Source organism: Bos mutus, chromosome 6, assembly GCF_027580195.1.
Source record: "Bos mutus isolate GX-2022 chromosome 6, NWIPB_WYAK_1.1, whole genome shotgun sequence".
NCBI classification, from domain to species: Eukaryota; Metazoa; Chordata; class Mammalia; order Artiodactyla; family Bovidae; genus Bos; species Bos mutus.
This window is the reverse complement of record NC_091622.1, coordinates 114,885,928-114,903,921: the sequence shown is the minus strand read 5'-3', so window position 1 is coordinate 114,903,921 and position 17,994 is coordinate 114,885,928. Positions and strand designations below refer to the sequence as shown.

Genomic DNA, 17,994 nt, shown 5'->3' with positions numbered 1-17,994 from the left:
GGAGCCTCTGCATGTCCAGGGAGGCCGAGGTCACTCAGGGTCAGGGAGAGAGGGGCCTAAGCGCGGTAGTCAGCAGGAGGCCCCTGCAGGAGGCCCACCTGGTGGGGCCCAGATCCACACACCCACCCTCAGCGGTGTGTGCACGTGCCCATTTACAGATGGGGACACTGAGGCACGGAGCAGCCCAAGACTTGCCCTAGTCTGTCTGAGCGAGGTGACCCCCCTCGGTGCCCAGCCAGCGCCTCTTGGCACCAGGACTGGCTCTCAGCGGCCTCCAGGACTCCTTCTCGGGGCATTTGGCTTCAGTCTGTCTCCTCCCAGGCCAAAAAGCGGGCCCAGTGCATCCTCGGGAACGGGCAGGGTGGCCTCGTGGGACCATCTGGACGTGATGGCCAGTGAGCCGTGTCCCACATCTTCACGTGGGAGAAATGTGGTCCGTGGGCAGAAAGTGCGGCTCTCCCGAGGCCCCCAAGGATGAGTCTGACTCATCTCAGCCTCTCCGAGCCTCAGTCCTTCATCTGCACCGCCCCGGCTTCCTGTGCCCCTGCCTGCGAGGCGTGTACCACGCGGTGACCTGGACCCAGCTTCGCAGCCTCTCGTGGGTCGGGACTGACCGCACCAGCTGGTCTCTGGCCAAGGAGTGTCTGCTGCTGGCGCAGCCAGGCGCCTGGGCCGGGGTGACAGCGTCCCCTAGAGGGGACCCCGAGTCTCACTCTCCCAGGGAGAGACTCTTCTGCTGGCCAGACTGCCCTGCAGGGACTGGGTGGGTGGCACCAGCCCCTACTTCCGTGATGGCTCCGGGCTGGCAGGCGTGCTTGGCAGAATTCTCCCAGAGGTGGGCACTCTGACTGAACAGTGTCCTTCCTACCTGGGCCTCCGAGTCTCACCATGCGGGCGGCAGGCACCATGCAGTGAGTGGGGCCTGGGTGTGGGTCTCTACCTGCTGTTCCCCGGCCTGCACCTCAGCTCCCTGTCCCAATGCAGGGGTGGGGACACCAGCTGACCCAGTCCACTGTCCTCCTGCACCCCTGGGGGACAGGGTGGAGGTGGGGAAGGGCAGGCCTTCTCCATGGCCGAGTCATTCAGGACACCGTTTCAGAGCAGGACCCTCAGCCAGCACTTGGGGAGACGCAGAGGAAAGCAAGGTCCCAGGCTCGCCTGAGGGGCCCCTCACCTGGGCAGGTGTCCAGTGCGTCCCTGTGGGGGCAGGGGGGGAGCGCTGGAGGAAGGTGGATCACCAGTGAGTGGCCTTGGCTGGAGCAGGGTGTCGGTGGGTGACTGGGAGCTGGAGGCCAGCATCCACCCAGGGACAGAGTCCAGGGCCAAGGCTGACGCCCCTGCTGTCTGCTCAGGGTGGGGTTGGGTGCCCCCCTTCCCGTGTGCAGGGGGCATTGTCAGGGTGATTAGGATGAGCTCCTGGCGTTTAGCGGGAGCTGCTCCGAGGATGTGAGGTGCCTGGACCGCGTGGCTGCATCCTGTTGGGTGGTGGCAGGGTGGGGTGGGGAGGTGCCTCGCTGGAGGGTGGGACAGAGCCTACTCTCCGGAGAGCTTGTTTGGTATTTGCCCCTGGTTTTGGTTCACCCTGGCCAAGCCCACACGATGCACACTGCACCGTTTAAGCCGCTTTGTAGTTCAGTGGCAGCGAGCACGTCCGTTCACATGGTTGTGCCCCCATCACCACCGACGTGCCCAGAACCTCGTCATCGTCCAGAACTCTGTCCCCATCAAACACCAGCTCCGTGCTCCCCTCCCCGCCCAGCCCACACCCCTCATTCTGCTTTCTGCCTCTGAGTTTGACAACTCTGGGGACCTCATCTGAGTGGAATCACTCAGGATCTGTCCTCTTGTGACTGGCCTGTCTCACTTGGCTCAGCATCCTCACGGCTCATCCGCGTTCAGCAGGTGTTAGACTTTCCTTCCTTTTTCAGGCTGAATCAGATTCCGCTGTGTGGACGGAACGCATTGTGTTCATCCGTCCATCTGTCGATGGACACTTGGACTGTGTCCACATTTGACTATTGTGAATGATGTCGCTGTGAACATGGGCAGGCAAATATCTCTTGCAGACCTTACTTTTAAATCTTTTGGGTGCGTGCCCAGAAATACACTTGCTGGATCAGATGGTGGTTCTTGGTTGAATGTTTTGAGGAATGGCCACACTGCCTTCCACGCTCCTGTACGACGTCACGCTCCCACCAACAGTGTGCGAGGGTCCCAGTGTCTCCAGACCCTCACCAGCACTTGTTTCCCGTTTTGTTTCTTCGTGTTGTTTAAATAGCACATCTGTTGTTTAAATAGGTTTAAATACCCACCCCTAGTGGGTATGATGAAATGATCAGGTGAGATTTAAACTTCATTTCACATGAACTTATTTCATCACACTTTGTTTCTTTCTCCCAAAATAGAGGCAGAGACAAATGAAACTTTAATCAGTAGATGTTTCACTCTATTAGGAAACTGCAAAATAACATCCCAAGGCTCAGCCAGCTTAGCTCTGCCAGCTTTCTGATTGATAACCAGTGCTGTGTGGACGGAGCTTTGTAGAACCTTCTCAGCAGGAAAGTCCTTCAGAGGCTCTGTCCCCGACTGGCCTTTGCTGTGTGGTCTTTGCCAGCAGAGAATGGAATTCTCTGAGGAGCTGGGGACACCGAGATCCAGGGACAAAGGTCTGGACACTGGAGATTAAAGAGAGGGATCAGCCTGGATCTAATCGGGCTCATCGGACGTTTGAAGGAAGGTTTTCTTTCTCACGGCTAGTGAATCTTCAAGTTGAATGTGATGCTTTCCCCCTGGAGATATTCTTCCCCAGGAGCAGTTGCATTTATGATGGGAGTGAGGTTTGCTGCACCCCCTATGACCCATAGCATCTGTCTCCAGAGTGAAAGGTGGCTGTGAACCTGCAGGTAGCCGCTTCTTGCTGGGCAGGATGCGCTCCTCCCAATCTTCATTTTCCATGTTACTTATTGCTGGGAGACAGATACCCCCAAACCTTAGCGCCGTTTCCTGGCTGCGACTCTGTGGGTCAGCGGTCTGCAGGGCTCCCTCTGCTCCACGCGGTGGGCCGGAGTCACTTGGGCAGTGGCATTTGGTGGGTGGCCTCAGGCATGGCCTGGGGCCCTGGTGCTGGCTACTGGCCGGGATGCCTCAGCTCAGGGTCCAGAGCTCAGGGAGGTCCAGAGCTCAGGGAGGGGATTGGACCCGCTTCGGGGTGGAGTGGAGGCTTCACGGACACGGATGAGAGGAGGCGGGTGGGAGGGGCATGGTGGCAGTGACCACATCTGTTCAGTTCATTTGTTGCTCAGCTGTGTCCGACTCTGCAACCCCATGGACTGCAGCACGTCAGGCCTCCCTGTCCATCACCAACTCCTGGAGCTTGCTCAAACTCGTGTCCATTGAGTCGGTGATGCCATCTAACCATCTCCTCCTCTGTCGTCCCCTTCTCCTCCCGCCTTCAATCTTTCCCAGCATCAGGGTCTTTTCAAATGAGTCAGCTCTTCCCATCAGGTGCCCAAAGTACTGGAGCTTCAGCTTCAACATCAGTCCTTCCAATGAACACCCAGGACTGATCTCCTTTAGGATGGACTGGTTGTCCTTGCAGTCCAAGGGACTCTCAAGCGTCTTCTCCAGCACCACAGTTTAAAAGCATCAATTCTTCGGCGCTCAGCTTTCTTTATGGTCCAACTCTCACATCCATATATGACCACTGGAAAAACCATAGCCTTGACTAGACGGACCTTGGTTGGCAGAGTAAGGTCTCTGCTTTTTAACATGCTGTCCAGTTTGGTCATAACCTTCCTTCCCAGGAGCAGGCGTTTTTCAGTCTCATGGCCGTGGTCGCCGTCCTCAGTGACTTTGGAGCCCTCCTGCACAAGGCAAGACGGGGCCAGGCTCTAGCTTTGCGCCCTCCTCGCGGACACACAAGCAAACAGGAAACGTGGAGACCCTGTCTTGGGGAGGGGCGTCTGGGAAGGGGCAGGGCCCTGGCTGCCTCCGCACCCCACTCTTTCCGTCCACGCTCAGTGGGGGCCCCTCCTGGGGCTTGGCCCTGAGTTAGACACTGGAGGCCACAGAAGGGCCAGAAGTGGTCCTGCCTCGAGGTGCTGGGCCTGGCGGCCTGGACAGCGTCCACACAAGGGAGGGGAAGGGTCCCGGGTCTGCCCCAGAGGAGGGGTCCCATGAAAGTGTCGCCAGGAGCACGGGGGTCAGGGGCCAGGGAAGGCCACGTCACAGGAGCAGAGTCTCAACAGGAGAAGGGTGGTGACATGTGGCTGAGGGCTGTCCTAGGCAGGGGGGCAGGGAGGGGGCTTGCGGATGTGGCCGCCCCCCGGGGAGGTATGCCAGGCGGGCCAGGTGTGTTTGCTCCTCAAAGCCTGGGCTGGAGAGGGGAGCCCGGGTCAGTGGGCGGTCGGCGCTGGGTCTGGGCGGCCTCGTCTCTTGGTCACGAGGCTCGGGTGGGCCCTCAGAGACTCACGTCCCCCTCGGGAGGCCCTGGGGCTGCCAAGGAGGTGGGGTGGCGGCCGGTGCGGGAGCAGGAGCCCGCAGACGCCCTTGGAATGCCGCCGGCTCCGCTCTCTCCTGTGATGCAGTTTTTTATAGTCGGGGGACTGGCTGTGCCACCGCCGCTGCCAGCTGACCGTAAGCTCGGGATTAGAGGCCTGGCCCCAGCTGAGCGGGGCGGCCGGGACAGGGCCTCCTCCCTGTCCGCCCACTGTCGGCCAAGGTCCCGGCTTGAGTTCTTGGTCAGCACCACCCCCCCCTCCCCCGGGGCCAGGAGAGAGAGACCCCGCCCAGCCCTGTAGGCAGCAAGCCGCAGGGGGCCCTAGAGGGGGCCCCGTGGGCGGGAGGGGGGTGCCCTCACTCTGCTTAAGGTCGGGGCTCCGTGGTGCCCAGGCATGCCCCGCCCCCAGGGGCCTCTGTTTCCTGTCTCTCCAGCAGGCGTGTCACCAGCTAGGGCCCTGGGGGGCCGCCCTGGGGCACAGCAGCATTGCCACGTGTGGGGCTGGCCCGGGGCCATGGAATCCGGGGCAGGCGAGCGTCACCAGGCTGGCTTCACTGTGCCGCTTCCCTGGCCCGCCCGCCCCACCCCGAGTGCCCTCCTCCTCCGCGCGGGGGGCTGGCCTTTCTTTGGGCAGATGGCAGCGAGGCACGAGGGATTCTTGGGCGGTGACACCATGCCCAGGCGTGCGGCCCGCGGGACCTGGCGTCCCCATTCACGAGGCCGTGGGACTCCATTCACGCTGGCGGGCTCCCCGCTGCCGTTCTTCATCCAGGCTCCCTGCAGGCCCAGGCGCCCCCTCCTCCTCCCCAGCCCTCCCCTGCCCCGCTCCCGGGGGCTAGGATCCTAGCCAGCCTCCCCATCCGTCAACAACTGTGATCAACAAAACTTCAGTCACGAGAACAAAGAAGACTTTTGTTTGAGCCCCACCCGAGGACTGACCCGTAAGCCTGCTGGCCAAACGGCTCTGCAGAAGCAGGGGTTTTCAGTGGCTTTATTGGAGTTTATCTCGTCAGAACAAAGAACGTTAAAGAAGTCAGGGTTCCATGTTTTCACGGTTCCTCTTCCCCCCAAAAGAACGACCGGCCCATGCGCAGTGAGTCAGCGTGGCCTTGGCACCTGGGGAGGGATCTCACCCTGGACGGAGGGCCAGTACTGTCCTTTTTAACACGGACGTTCTTTACGTCTGGTCAGGATGCCCTTTTTTATGATCAAAGCAGATGTACAGTGTATGTTTGACAAGCTGCAAACAGGCGGCTTCAGTTAGCATCAAATTCAAGTTGACTTCTGCGTGAGCCACAGTGACCTTCCTTTATCTCAAGATATGAGTGTTCCCTGGACCCTCTCTGTGGGTGAGAGTGCCGGGGTGGGGGTGCTCCAGGGCCCCCCACCCTGAGGACATGCCCAGGAAGAGGAGAGGCCTCAGAGGGGGCCAGGCCTCTCAGCACAGCCCCAGACAAGGAAGCCGGGCCCCACAGCTGCCTCCTCGGGGGTGCACCCGCCCGCCCCAGAGGAGCGCGGGCCGTGGGGAGGGGCTGCCGGGCGCTCTGTGCAGGCAGGACGCCCCCCTCGGCCTCCGGCCACCCTCCGCCATGGCCCTCATCCTTCAGAAGTCACCCGGCTCCTCACGCTGGCCTGGGAGTCCGGAGACGGCTGACGGCCGGGGACCAGTGGGCAGGACACCCTCCCCCACCCCACCCAGGCTGCTCAGCCCAGCCTGGTGCCCGCAGGCCTGGGAGAGCTGCGTGTGCCGCAGCCTCCTGGGCGAGTTGTACGTTTTCCTCAGGCGGGGAAGAGGCTCACATCGCCCTGGTGCAGGGGTTGGGGAGGCTCGCGGGTTTGCTTGGCTTCTGTGGCAGCCTCCACCTGGCATCCCACGCCCACCTCGGGGGGTCCCACGCCACCAAAGCCCTGGGAGAGGCTGACAGTGGCGTCCATCCTCCCTGTGCAGGGGCTGGGGTCTTCTTCCTGTCTTCCACCGAGGGAGACCAGATCAGCTTCCTGTTCGACTGCATCGTCCGAGGCATCTCCCCCACCAAGGGCCCCTTCGGGTTGCGGCCGGTTCTCCCAGGTGAGTGCATGGTGGGTGGAGGGGGCGCCTGGCCTGGCAGGAGGGTTGGGGGTGCTGCTGCTGTGACCCCCCACTGGGCTCCCAGGGTGGGGGGCGCTCACACCTGCACAGCCCCTCCTCCACAAGACGCTCAGAGGCCGTGGCTTCGGGGACCAGCATGAGACCACAGCCTGGAAGCGCCCTGCTGAGACCTTCTGAGCGGGGCCTGCCTCCCAGACCTGGCTGGGAGCCTTGCCCCAGGTGGCTGGGGTCAGGTCTCTGGCCCCAACTGAGCCGGTGTTTGGGCTGGAGGCCGCCTTGTGAGGTGGGGTCTCAGTGTCCACACGTCGGGGTGGTGGGGGCAGGGGCCGCCGCACTGAGCTGGCCTGGCTTTCTCCCCGCTTCCCTGGCGTGGGCGGGGCGCCCCTCTTATTCAAGAGTCCTGGGCCGGGAATGCTGCCGGCCCCCGGAGGGCATGCTAGCCGGGCACTTCCTCACACCGGGTGAGCTCTGTCCCTCCCACCAGCTCGGGGACAGCCGCCCTGGGAGGGACAAAGGGGCCCTGGGCATCGCCGCTCCCTGGGACCGAGGCCCTCTGGGCGGTGGTACCCAGGACTGCCGCTGCTGCCCTGGCCCCCGTGAGGGGCGCTTGTCCCTGGTCCAGGTGGGAGACCAAGGCCTGCGTCGGGCAGCAGCTAGTCACTGAGCTCCCAGCTGTGGCCTCCTTGCCTGAGCCCCGCAGCTGGACAGGGGTCAGGTGGGCCTTCTCGGGAGGCTGGGGCTGTGCTAGGTCCCCCCTTTCTCTACCTCGGCCCCTGGGCCCCCAACCCCTGCAGTGAGCTGGGGGGAGGCGGGGAGATGAGCTGCAGGGACGGGGCTCCTGGGACCAGAGCCCCGCTGCCCAGGCTCTGCTGGGTGGCACAGCTGTGCCCTCTGCTGGCACCTTCCTGCCTTGCAGCCACAGGTGGGTGTGGGTGGCATGGATGGGGAGGGTGTGGGCAGAGCAGGGGTGGACACATGGAGTGTGGACGGAGCTGGTGGGGCTCTGCCCTCTGAGCCTGGCTGGCATCCCACCGAGGCCCGTGATCGTCAGGGACTCTTGAGATGCGGCCTCCACTGGGTGTGCAGCCTTAACCCTCGGGGATCTTGGAGTGTCTCCTCCAGCCGACAGCGGCTCGCCCGGGGCCGTGCAGACACCAAGGCCCGGAGGCAGGGCCTGCCTCAGACAGACAGAGCTGCGAGGAGGAAGGGAGAGATTAGAGTTCCGAGGCTCCCCTGCCCTGAGCACGTGTCCTGTGCGTTCCTACCTGGGCCCTATCGTGACTGGGGTGCAGACGCGGATGCCAGGCTCAGGGAGCGCGAGGGGTGGGGCCGCGAGTCGTCCAGCGCTAGCGTCTTGCAGACCCGCCAGCCGCAGGAGGGTGTCCTGGCGTCCTGACCGCCCCCCTGGAGGGACTGTCCGCTTTGGGCCAGGGCCATCGGCTGGTGGTTGAGGGACTGTCCTTTCCTTGGGCCCAAAACACAGGATGGTGGCCGGGGCACCTGCATGGGGATGTTTGGGGTACCCTGATCTTGGGCTCCAGTGGCTGGTGTGCAGGCATGGCAAGGGGCTCCTAGGGGCTCTGTCCTGATGTTGGGGCTGGACCAGGGTCCTCAGGGCTTCAACGGCATTGGGGTCATGGGGAGGACGCTGCCTGTTCAGGCCTGGGGCCGCGTCCTCACTGACACCCTGCTCTGCTGCAGACCCGAGCCCTGGGGGCCCCGCCCTGGAGGAAAGGGTGGCGCAGGAGGCCCTGGAAGCCCTGCAGCTGGAGAAGCGGCTCAGCCTCCTCTCTCACTCCGGCCGGCCGGGCAGTGGAGGTAGTGCAGTGACCCGGCTGAGGTCGGGGGAGGTCTGGCGGCCCTGGGGCTGGGGCCGCTCCTTTAAGCTGCCCTTCCTGCCCCCCTACCCCAGCTCCTGTCCACCCCTCTGCCCCGCTCACAAAGGGGCCACACTCACCCAGCTCCAGCCTGGATGCCGACTGGGCTGTGGTGCTGCCGCGGAGTCGGCTGGCGGGCTGGGCTTGAATTCTTTCCCGCCCACCCGCGACACCGAGCATGGCTGCACCATCTGTGCCCAGAGCGGGGACCCGAGGTGTCAGCTGCTGGGAGCAGAGCCCCCCCACCCCGCCCCCGCTGCTGTGGTTCATGGGGAGAGGGACAGAAGGGGCTGACGACCCTTGAGGGGGCCCTGCAGCTCTCCAGAGGAGGGGCGGCACCGGGGTCTCCTGGGCCAGAGCAGAAGAGCCCTGCAGGTTCTCTGTCCTCGACAGCCCTACGGGTGCACGCTGGGGACAGCGGCCCATCCAGGCCCCTTAGCAGGGGATCTCAGGTGTGCCCGGGGCTGCCGTCTCCTTAGAGAAGGGGGCTCACGTCTGGTTCCCAGGGCAACAGTTGGGAGAGCGTTGACGTGGAGAGGGGGCCGTCCTGGGGGGCAGACCCTTGGGGGCAGAGTCTGGGGAGGGGATGTGTGAGCTGTCCCAGCGTGATGAGCGCAAGCCCTCCGCAGGGCGGGGGGCCTCAGGGGCCGGGCGTCAGCCTCCCACCCAGGTTCCCCCACCCCCCGCCCACCTGAGTGGCTGAGCCCCTCTGCAGCCTCAGCCCTGGGCTCTCCCACCCAGGGGACGACCGCAGCGTGTCCAGCTCATCATCAGAGGCCAGTCACTCGGACGTCAGCGCCAGCAGCCGGCTCACGCCGTGGCCAGAGCCGTCCTCGTCTTCGGCCAGCACATCGCAGGAGGGCCCTGGGCTGGCCGCCGCCCAGGCCCCTGGGGAAGCCACGCCGGGCACCGCCAGGCCCGCCCCAAAGCCGCTGCGGCCACGGCAGCTGCAGGAGGTTGGCCGCCAGAGCTCCTCGGACAGCGGCATCGCCACGGGCAGCCACTCCTCCTACTCGGGCAGCTTCTCGTCATGCGCGGGCAGCAGCCTGGACGTGTGGCGGGCCGGCGACGAGCTCGGCTCCCTACTCAGCCTGCCGGCGGCTGGGGCCCCGGAGCCTGGCCTGTGCGCCTGCCCGCCCGGGGTGTCTGAGTACCAGGTGCCCGCCGCCCCACGGCCGCACTACGACACGCCCCGCAGCCTGCGCCAGGCGCCCCGGGACCAGCCCCCCGTTGCACCGGGCAGCCCCGAGGCGGGCACCGCCCGGGACTCGGGGTTTACTGCTGGCTGGCCTGGTGAGAGACGGCGGGGACCGGCGCCAGAGGCAGCGGCAGGGGCCGGCGAGTCCTGGGAAGCCGGCGCCCCCCACGCCGGGCCCCCTCCTGCGCTCTTTTCCGCGTGTCCCATCTGCGGAGGACTGAAGGTAAAGCCCCCTCCCTGAGGGTGGTGGTGGCCCGGGGTGGGCGCTGGGCTTGGTAGGCCGGGCCCGGGCTGAGGGTGGGGGCCCAGCCTGCAGGGAGGGCTGTTTCCTGGGCAGGTTCAGGGAGGCAGAACCCGAGGACCTCCCTGTGCCCCTCAACGTGCGTCCCAGGGGCCTCCACCTGCCTGGCCCTCGCGCCTCCTGGCTGAAGTTGCGCCCGCAGGTGTCCCAACCTTTGAACAGGACCCCGAGGCTCAGGGGGCCTGCTGGCTGGTGGGGGTCTGCTCTTGGGACCCTGGCACCTCTGTGGCTCACTCACAGCGGCCTCTTGTGGGCGGGGAAGGGCAGGGTCGGGCTCATGTGTCAGAAGCCTCAGGACCACCCCCCCCACTCCCACTCCTGGCCGAGCTGGAGGTCGGTGGTCAGGACCACAAGGTGCAGGGTGGGGCTGTCCATTCCCGTTCTGGGGCCCCAGGCACCGCTGCGCCCTCAGGGGCGGCCTGCTCACCTGCATGGACTTTGGCTGCGTGGCCTGCTGTGTCCCTTGGCGCCGCGGTTGGTTCCGGACGCCCCCGTGGAAGGCGAGGCCCGTGGCCGCTCATCTGGGCTCCGGCCGGCGGGCATCCCGCGCTCAGCTCACCTGTAAATGTTCCGCTTTGTACCTTCAGTGTCGGCTGAAGACTGTTTGTTGCTCTTTTCACATTTTTAAAACCTGACACCGTTTGTAAGACCTTCTTAGACTGGAAATAAAATTGTTTTTTCTTACCGTCGTGTCCTTTTCCGTGTGGCCGGCGCTCTTCGCCTCCTGCCCCAGCCCTGCCGCTTGGGGCCTTTCGCTGTCTCTGAAATCCAGGGGCCTCCTTTGGCCCGCGGGTCGCAGCTGCACAAGGCCCTGCCTGTCTGGTCGGCCTTAAGCCTGAACACGCCAGAAGCATGAACCAGGAGAGTGGCCTCGGCCAGCCCCCAGAGCCCGCGCATGCGTGTGTGGTGTGTGTCCGCGTGTGACGTGTGCATGCGCGTGCACTGTGTATGAGGCGTGTACGCAAGCGTGGCATGTGGCGTGCACATGCGTGTACACATGCATGCAGTTGCACGTGGCGTGTGCCCTGTGTGCACGTGTTGCATGTCCAGGTGATGTGTGTGATGCGTGTGTGCCAGGTGTGCGCACGTGTGCCCGTGTCTGCGCGCGCTCACTGGAGACCACAGCGCAGTCCTCAGTGGTCCGCTCGGGCTCAGGCAGGTGGCTCCCTGCATCCAGAGAGGGTGGACCCCCCCACCTTCTGGGTCAGCGAGAGTCCTGGCTCTGAGCCTGAAGCACCCCGGTCCCCAGTCTGCCCCGTGTGGGCGGCAGAGCAGCCGGGACTCCCCCATCACAGGCTCCCTGCATGTCCTGGGGGGCCACGTCTCAGCCTTGGTCACTGCTTGGTGGGGACCCGGGTCCCAGGTTTCCTGGGAGTGCTGAGAGCAGCCTCTGACCCGGCCCCTGCAGGACTGCAGTGGGAAAGGCAGGCTGGGGGATCTCTCCCGTTGGAGCCCCCTGCCCCGTACATGGGATGGCAGTGCTGCTGGTCTGGGGGGCCAGGGACTGGCGAGACAACGCGTCTAGTGGGAGCTTTTCCGTGGGAGTCTTCACCACACACACCGCTTCCATTTCCCCCTAGCGGGCCCGCCGGCCTTGCTGCCAAAGAGCGAGGTGCTGGGAGCGGCCGGAGCCGTGGGTGGGGGGCGTCCAGGCTCGGTCCCACCGGGCCGCCCCTCCAGCAGAGCCGGCGGAGGCCCTGGCGGCCCAGGGAACTGCCAGGAAGCCGGGAAGGCTGGAAGCTGGGCCTCCCTTCTGCTGGCCCCCTGCCCCGCGAGGGCGTCCTGGCTGTGAGCTCTGGGCTCCTCGTCTGAGGCTGATGGCTGGGACTTCGGGGAAGGGCGGTCTCGGGGGCGAGGCAGGCAGGGTGGACTGTGGGCAGCGCTCAGTGGGGGACCCAGGCCGGGGTGGAGCGGGTGGCCCAGGCCTTCCAGTGGGGGCCCTGGGCTGCGGGAGGCAGGGCCCTTCATGGCGGTGGCCCCTGACTACGGAGGCCCTTTGGGGAGGCTCCGGAGGAGGCCCGGCCCCCACGGTGGCCGCATCTCGGTCTCCCCTGAGCCCAGCGTGGCCCAGGGGACCGGTGAGGGCGGGGGGCGTCTCGCCTGGTGGGGCTGGGTGGGCCCCAGGACAGCGCCTCCCCACCACAAGGCTTCCAGCTCACCTGTGCTCATCTCTGAGCCCATGGGGCGGGTGACAAAGACATGCCCCCGCCCCCGTTCCCAGGGGGAGTCTAGCGTGAGGCTGTAGGATGGGCCTGGGTCCCTGGGCCTCGTGCTCCTCGCCCCCGCCCCCGGGGCCACCAGAGAGCCCCCCGCACCCCACGGGCCACGTGTGCCCGCCTGCCCCCACCTGGTCCCGGCCCCCAGGGAGGGCGGACAGGAGGGGCTGCTCTCGCGCCCCACCAGCACCTGGCTGCACCGTCGGGGCTGCAGGCTGTGCCCCGGGAAGCAGGCGCCGCTGTTGGGGCTCCCAGACCCCCGAGGGCAGCCGGTTCTCGTCCTGGGTCTCGGGGGTCAGACACACCCTCTCCGAGTCCCGGAGCCTGCCGGGGCCTCTTCACAGGTGGCGGGTCGGGGCTCCCAACAGGAGCCGGCCTGGGGCCGGGGCTGGGGTGCTGCGTCCTGAGTGTGGGCAGCACCTTTGCCCCCTTGAATAGCGGGTCGGCTTCTGCACCCGTTCCAGCTCACAGCCCCCCGGGAGGCCCCACTGCCAGTCTGTGCCCTCAGCCGCGCCGGGGTGCTGGGTCCAGCCCTGCGGGGGCCCATCTCCTCCTGGGTGTGCGAAGCGGAGCCCCAGGCAGAGTGACCGCGCCCACGGTGGGCCGCCTCCGCCCCACCCGCTCAGCCCCCGGCTCTGAGGTCTCCAAACCACCTTCCTCCTCCGGCCCATGTGCGCCTCCAATCAGACGCCCCAGAGTGGCCGCCCTGCAGTCTGGGGGCCTTGACTTATCTCACAGGGCCCCCAGGAGTGGCTCACCCAGGGTGCTCTGCTTAGAGCAGGTGGGCAGTGCTCAGGGGTGGCGTGACAAGCCCCTGAGCACCTCAGCTGACTACACACCTGCTGTGAGCGTGTGGCACGGCGCGGCTGCGGGCCACGTCCAGGGCCCCGAGGTGCCACCGCGTCGCCCCACATGGGCTGTGTGCGTGTCAGGGCAGGCGTGTGGGGCCCTGAGAGGGGGTGGACCCAAGGAGCCCGACCTCTGCCCGGGGTGGGGCTGGGCGGACGGCTGACATGTGTCTCCTTGGTCTAGGCAGCTGCTGCCACGCCCCCCGGGCTCCTGGTGACGCACACAGGTAGGCCTCAGCCTGGGCACCGGCGCCCATCAGCCTGGGGAAGGGATGTGTGGTCACAGTGGCCGTGGTCACGGCCCAGCCAGAGTGTCTGCCAGATGGGACATTGGGGGATAGCAGGAGAGGGGGACGGTGGGAGAGGGGGACGGCAGACAGTGAGGGGACGGCGGGAGAGGGGGACGGTGGGAGGGGGGACGGCGGACAGTGAGCGGGATGGTAGACAGCCCAACAGCAGCCCATGGCTGGGTGGGCCCTGGCTGAAGCTGGGGGGCACCAGGCAGCGGTTGGGGTCAAGGTGGCCGAGTATGTCCAGCCTGCCGTGGAGGGTGTGTGGGCAGGCGGGCGGGTCCAGAGCTGGCCTGGAGCCCCAACCTTTAAGAGGGAGCCTGTCCCCTGGGGGATAGAGAATGGAGGTGATGATGGCCCAGGGGAGCGTGGTGGGAGGGGGCCCAGGCAGGGAGTTAGGGGGACATCCCAGTACACGGGGACAGCTGGACAGAGCTGGCTCTGGGCTGGGAAGGCCTGGGCGCGTGGGAGGGGCCGCGGGTGGGGGCGGTTGGCCTGGCACGGCTGGGGGGGTCCACTCTGTGCTTGGTCCTCTTGGTTCATAGAGGCCACCTCCAGCCTGGGGGCGGGGTCCTTACAAGCTTAGGTCTTTCCCTCTCCTCTTCAGGGGGTGTGCCCCCTGTTTGGGGTTGGCCCCTGTAGGCCAAGCAGGGCTCAGGCCCGCCTGCAGTGGAGGGGGCAGGAGGGGAGGGTCAAGGTCATGGACATGCAGGGTCAGAGAGCGGCCATGGGGGAGCCCCATGCGAGGCGGCGTGGGGATCCCCCGGTCAGGATGGGGCTCTCAGGACCATCCTCCGATGACACGGAGCAGGGTTCTGCATGCTGCCCCCTGCCCCTTGCCCCCAGCACAGGGTGTGCTCCTGGGAGCGGCATCAGGATCTGCTGGGGGGCGAGGAAGCTCTCCTCTGGGCAGGGGGCTGGGGGGCAGCAGAAGACAATCGGACCCAGGCCGGGGAGGAGACGCTCAGGGTGGTCTGGCCGGGCCTGCTGCACGGCCAGGGAGAAGCCAGGGCAGCCCCGCTCCATCTCTGGTTGGCCCGGAGAGGACTCGGAGCGGCTTCGGAGATGCTGGCGAGATGCTCAGAGGGAAGGCTCAGGGAGGGAGACAGGAGGCCAAGGGGAGTCTGGCGGAGCCAGGGCAGGTGGTGGCCTCCGGGGGGCACCCTCACCCCATGCAGGCGGCCGGGGCGAGGCAGACCAGCCTCTCTGGGCTGCCACAGCCCTCCCTTCCCGCTCCTGCGCCCACCGTGGACCCAGACCTAAGGCCAGCCGCTGAGTAACAGGGAGCTTGTCCCCCAGGCCTCAGGTCAAACCCCAGCCCTCCCCTTGGCTTTCAGGAGCTGGGCCTCCTTCCCAGACTCCCCTCAGACCCCATCTCAGACCCCAAGGGCTCTCCTCACTCTAGCCAGGCCTTTGCCACCCCCTACACCCCCCAACTTCATCCCTTGGCACATGCCGCCTTCTCCAGGCAGTCTGCCCAGATTTCCCCTGGGCCCCTTGGTCTAAGAGCCTCCCCGAGGCGACTCTGCCTGTTATCTTGGGTTACACGGGCGAGGGTCTGCGTCTACCCCTCTGTGGGTCAGTGCCCACCCAAGCCTGGCCAGAGTGGGGTCCTGCCTTGCTGTTTGGGTGTATTGGGTGGGAGCTTGTAGCCAGCGTGAGCTTGGCAAGGCCAGGTTCTTCCCTGCCGCCCTGGGCGGGGGGGTGCAGAGGGCCCTGCCCAGTGCCACCCACCAAGGCTCTTTCTCTGCCCGCTGGGCCTCGGGGAGGACGTCTCCTTCTCGGGGGCGATGGGGTGATGGGCTCTGTGCTACAGACACAGTGGATTCACAGAGAGCCCTGAGCTCTGAGCCCTGCCTCAGAGCTGAGACGTCTGGGGCTTGGACTCACTCCCATCCTCTGCCTGACGAAGGCGCTCAGCCAGCTGCCCCGCAGAGCAGGGCCACCCCCTGACCTGGCCACGCCTCCGGTGGACGCCGCAGACAGCCAGGACCCTGGACCCCAATGAGGGCCAGCTGGGAGCAGTTTCTTTGATGGGGGAAGGGACTTGAAGTGCCCGGGGGCCATCCTGGAGGAGGTGTCACTGTGACTGAAAGTGTGGGTGGGCCTGGGCTCAGGGAAGGACTCACTGGCCCAGAGAGGGTCCCTGACACAGGTGGGGTGACCCAGGAGGACAGCTGAGAGGGGGAGGGCTGGGGGTTGTCAGCAGGGAAAGGCGGCGGCCTGGGAGGGGATTGGGCACTGGGGAGCCCAGGAGCAAGTGGTGGGGAGAGACGCTGGACGGTTGGGTGGCCAGGGGCTGAAGACAGAAGTGTGGTCGCTTGGGCTCAGTGGGGCCATCGGGGCCACCCCTGGGTGCCCGCTGTGTGTGTGTAGGCGGGGCAGGGAGAAACCTGGGTGGGGTGGGCAAAGGTGGTCGGGAAGATGGGGGGAGTCGGGGAAGCCGTGGAGAGGTGGAGGTGAGGCGCCAGAGGGGTGGGCAGCGGTGGGGAGCTCTTTTCTGGACCGTCTAGGGGGTCACCGCCTGGGGACTGATGGCTGCTGTCCCCACAGGAGCGCGGGGTCCTGGGAGGCCGCGTGGGGAGACGCCCACCTACGTGAATGTGCCCACCAGCCCCTGCCCTGCCGAGCGGCTTCACTACCTGGGCCTGCAGCTGCCGGAGGCGGGCGCAGGTGTGCGAGGTGGGTGTGCAGGCGAGGGGCTGACCCCCGGGGATCCGAGGGGTCTGAGGGGCCAGGGCCTCCGTGGGTCTGGGGGTCCGGGATTCGGGAGTCCCGAGGGTCCAGGGGTTCTGGGGGTCCGGGGTTTGGGAGGCTGGGGGCCGGGCGTCCAGGGGTCTGGGACCTGGGGTCCAGGAGGTCTGGGGTCCGGGGGGCTCGGCCCGGCCGCGCTCACCCCGTGTACTTGCAGGGGCCGGCGCCTCCCGCTACGCGCTGATTGACGTCGCAGCCACCGAGGCGGCGCACAGGGCGGGGGCCCAGCACGCGCAGGCCCGGGAGGAGCGGCTGCCTGCGCCAGAGCAGAGGCCGAAGGCGGCCCCGCGGTGAGGCGGCCGGACCACGGCGACGCGCCTGGACGGCGGAGGGAGCGGCCCCGCGCCATCGCGGCGGTCGGGCTCGGAACCGAGGGTGGGCGCGCTTCCCCGGGCCCGGGGGGTGGGGGGCGGCGGCGGGTGGACGGACGGCTCTGGTTGCCCCTCTGACGCCTGCTCTGGCCCCCAGGCCGGCGGGAGGTGCCGCCTGGACAGGTGTCCGCAGCGGCTGCGGTGGACCCGAGGCAGCGTCTGGCTAGCAGTTTCTGGCCCTGGGATGTGACCTGCCCGCAACCTTCCCTGGAGGCAGCGGCCCAGTGACGAGGACCCTCGTCTCCAGCCCCGACGGGGGTGTGGGGCGTCCATCTGCAGGGCCCCACCTCCCGTCCCGTCAGCACTGCCTTGCGCCTGGAGGGCGTGGCCCTTGGGCCCTTCGGCGACTGTCGGCCTCCTGGGACCCACTGAGTTAGTCCTGTAAACGGTTTAGATCTTTAAAATCTCTTATGTTCCATTGTCAACATGGCCAGTTATTTCCTGAGCGCCCCGGGCTCCTGCTGTATCCCTCTGGGGGCACAGGACAGACCCCTGGCCGGCGGGCGGGGGTTTCCCGTGGCCTTGGGGGTTGACCGGCGTGTCCATGACTCAGTGGGCAGGAGGGGTGGTCCTGGCTCCCCTGGCCAGTGCGGGTGGTCTGGGTGCTGGAAAGTTCCTGGAGTTGGTGGTGGGCTTTTTGTCCTCCTTGCTGGGCCGGACCCACCCACCCTGGTCTCAGAGATGTGATAGGGCTCTTCTGCCTGGCGGGGGCTCCAACCACCCCCCCAACCCCGCCCCCCGCAGACCCATGCCTACTGCCTCCTGCCGTGATCCCACCCAGTCCCCAGCAGGCCTCGGTTAGTCTGACCATGGGAAGCCTGTGGGACACCCGCCACGTGCTCTGCCTCTTGGGGGAGGGTCCCTCAGGTTGATGTGGCCAGGGTTGATGTAGCTCCCCTCCCCCACCAAGCCTGAGCCAGCAGGCGCCCCCAGTGAGATGCAAAGGCCCCGGGGCCGCTCCACACGCAGGTCAGAGTCTCACAGACCATGGACAGCACTCCAGGGGGAGCAAGCTTCTGTCTTTGCAAGTGGGGGAAAAGTGTGGCCAAGCACCCAGTCTGGGGCTCCTGCTGTGTTGGGGCCCCTCAGCTGGGGGTTGGGGTCTGGGCGGGCCACACGCTGCAGCATGGGGACAGGCAGTCAGGGTCCAGGTGTTACCCGTGGCCTCGGGTGGCTGGCGTCTGGGTTCTCCTGTTGTTGGAATAAGAGGAGCCCACCGTGGCTTCGTGATGCTGACCCAGGATGTGGGGGCACCCAGGAAGGGCCCCTGCACCCCCTTGGCCCTCTGCCCCATGGGTGGCCGGGGGTCTCCTGGGCAGCACCTGCCTGGAGGCACGTGGCCATGGGAAGCTGAGCAGTTCCCTATGGGGGTCTTCCAGGCCTGGCCACAGGCACCTTGGAGGGGCAGTTGAGGAGCCAGGAATCAGAATACCAGGGGCAGGCAGGGGTTTGTCCTGACACGTGACAGCCACCCTCTGGCCAGCGAGGCTCTGGGGTGCGGGGGCTAAGCCACACGGAGCCAAGTGGGAACTAAACAAATGCCTGCCCTTCC

The 17,994-nt window shown here is 66.4% G+C and overlaps 1 protein-coding gene across 5 annotated transcripts in view; it reads left to right on the top strand.

Moving 5' to 3' along the window:
• DOK7 (docking protein 7) overlaps positions 1-16,883 on the top strand; it is a 33,810-nt gene extending 16,927 nt beyond the window's left edge. For 2 of the 5 annotated variants that reach the window (XM_070372778.1, XM_070372776.1), the window contains exons 5-11: positions 6,447-6,566; positions 8,289-8,405; positions 9,206-9,885; positions 13,212-13,254; positions 15,871-15,999; positions 16,229-16,446; positions 16,540-16,881. In XM_070372778.1, the coding sequence (XP_070228879.1) occupies positions 6,447-6,566; positions 8,289-8,405; positions 9,206-9,885; positions 13,212-13,254; positions 15,871-15,999; positions 16,229-16,365 (1,226 nt within the window). In that variant the 3' untranslated portion in view covers positions 16,366-16,446; positions 16,540-16,881. Of the gene's footprint in view, positions 1-6,446; positions 6,567-8,288; positions 8,410-9,205; positions 9,886-13,211; positions 13,255-15,870; positions 16,000-16,228; positions 16,447-16,539 lie in introns of those variants that run through there. The other 3 variants (XM_070372777.1, XM_070372779.1, XM_070372780.1) reach the window with 3 other exon arrangements.
• The last annotated feature ends 1,111 nt before the right edge of the window (positions 16,884-17,994 follow it).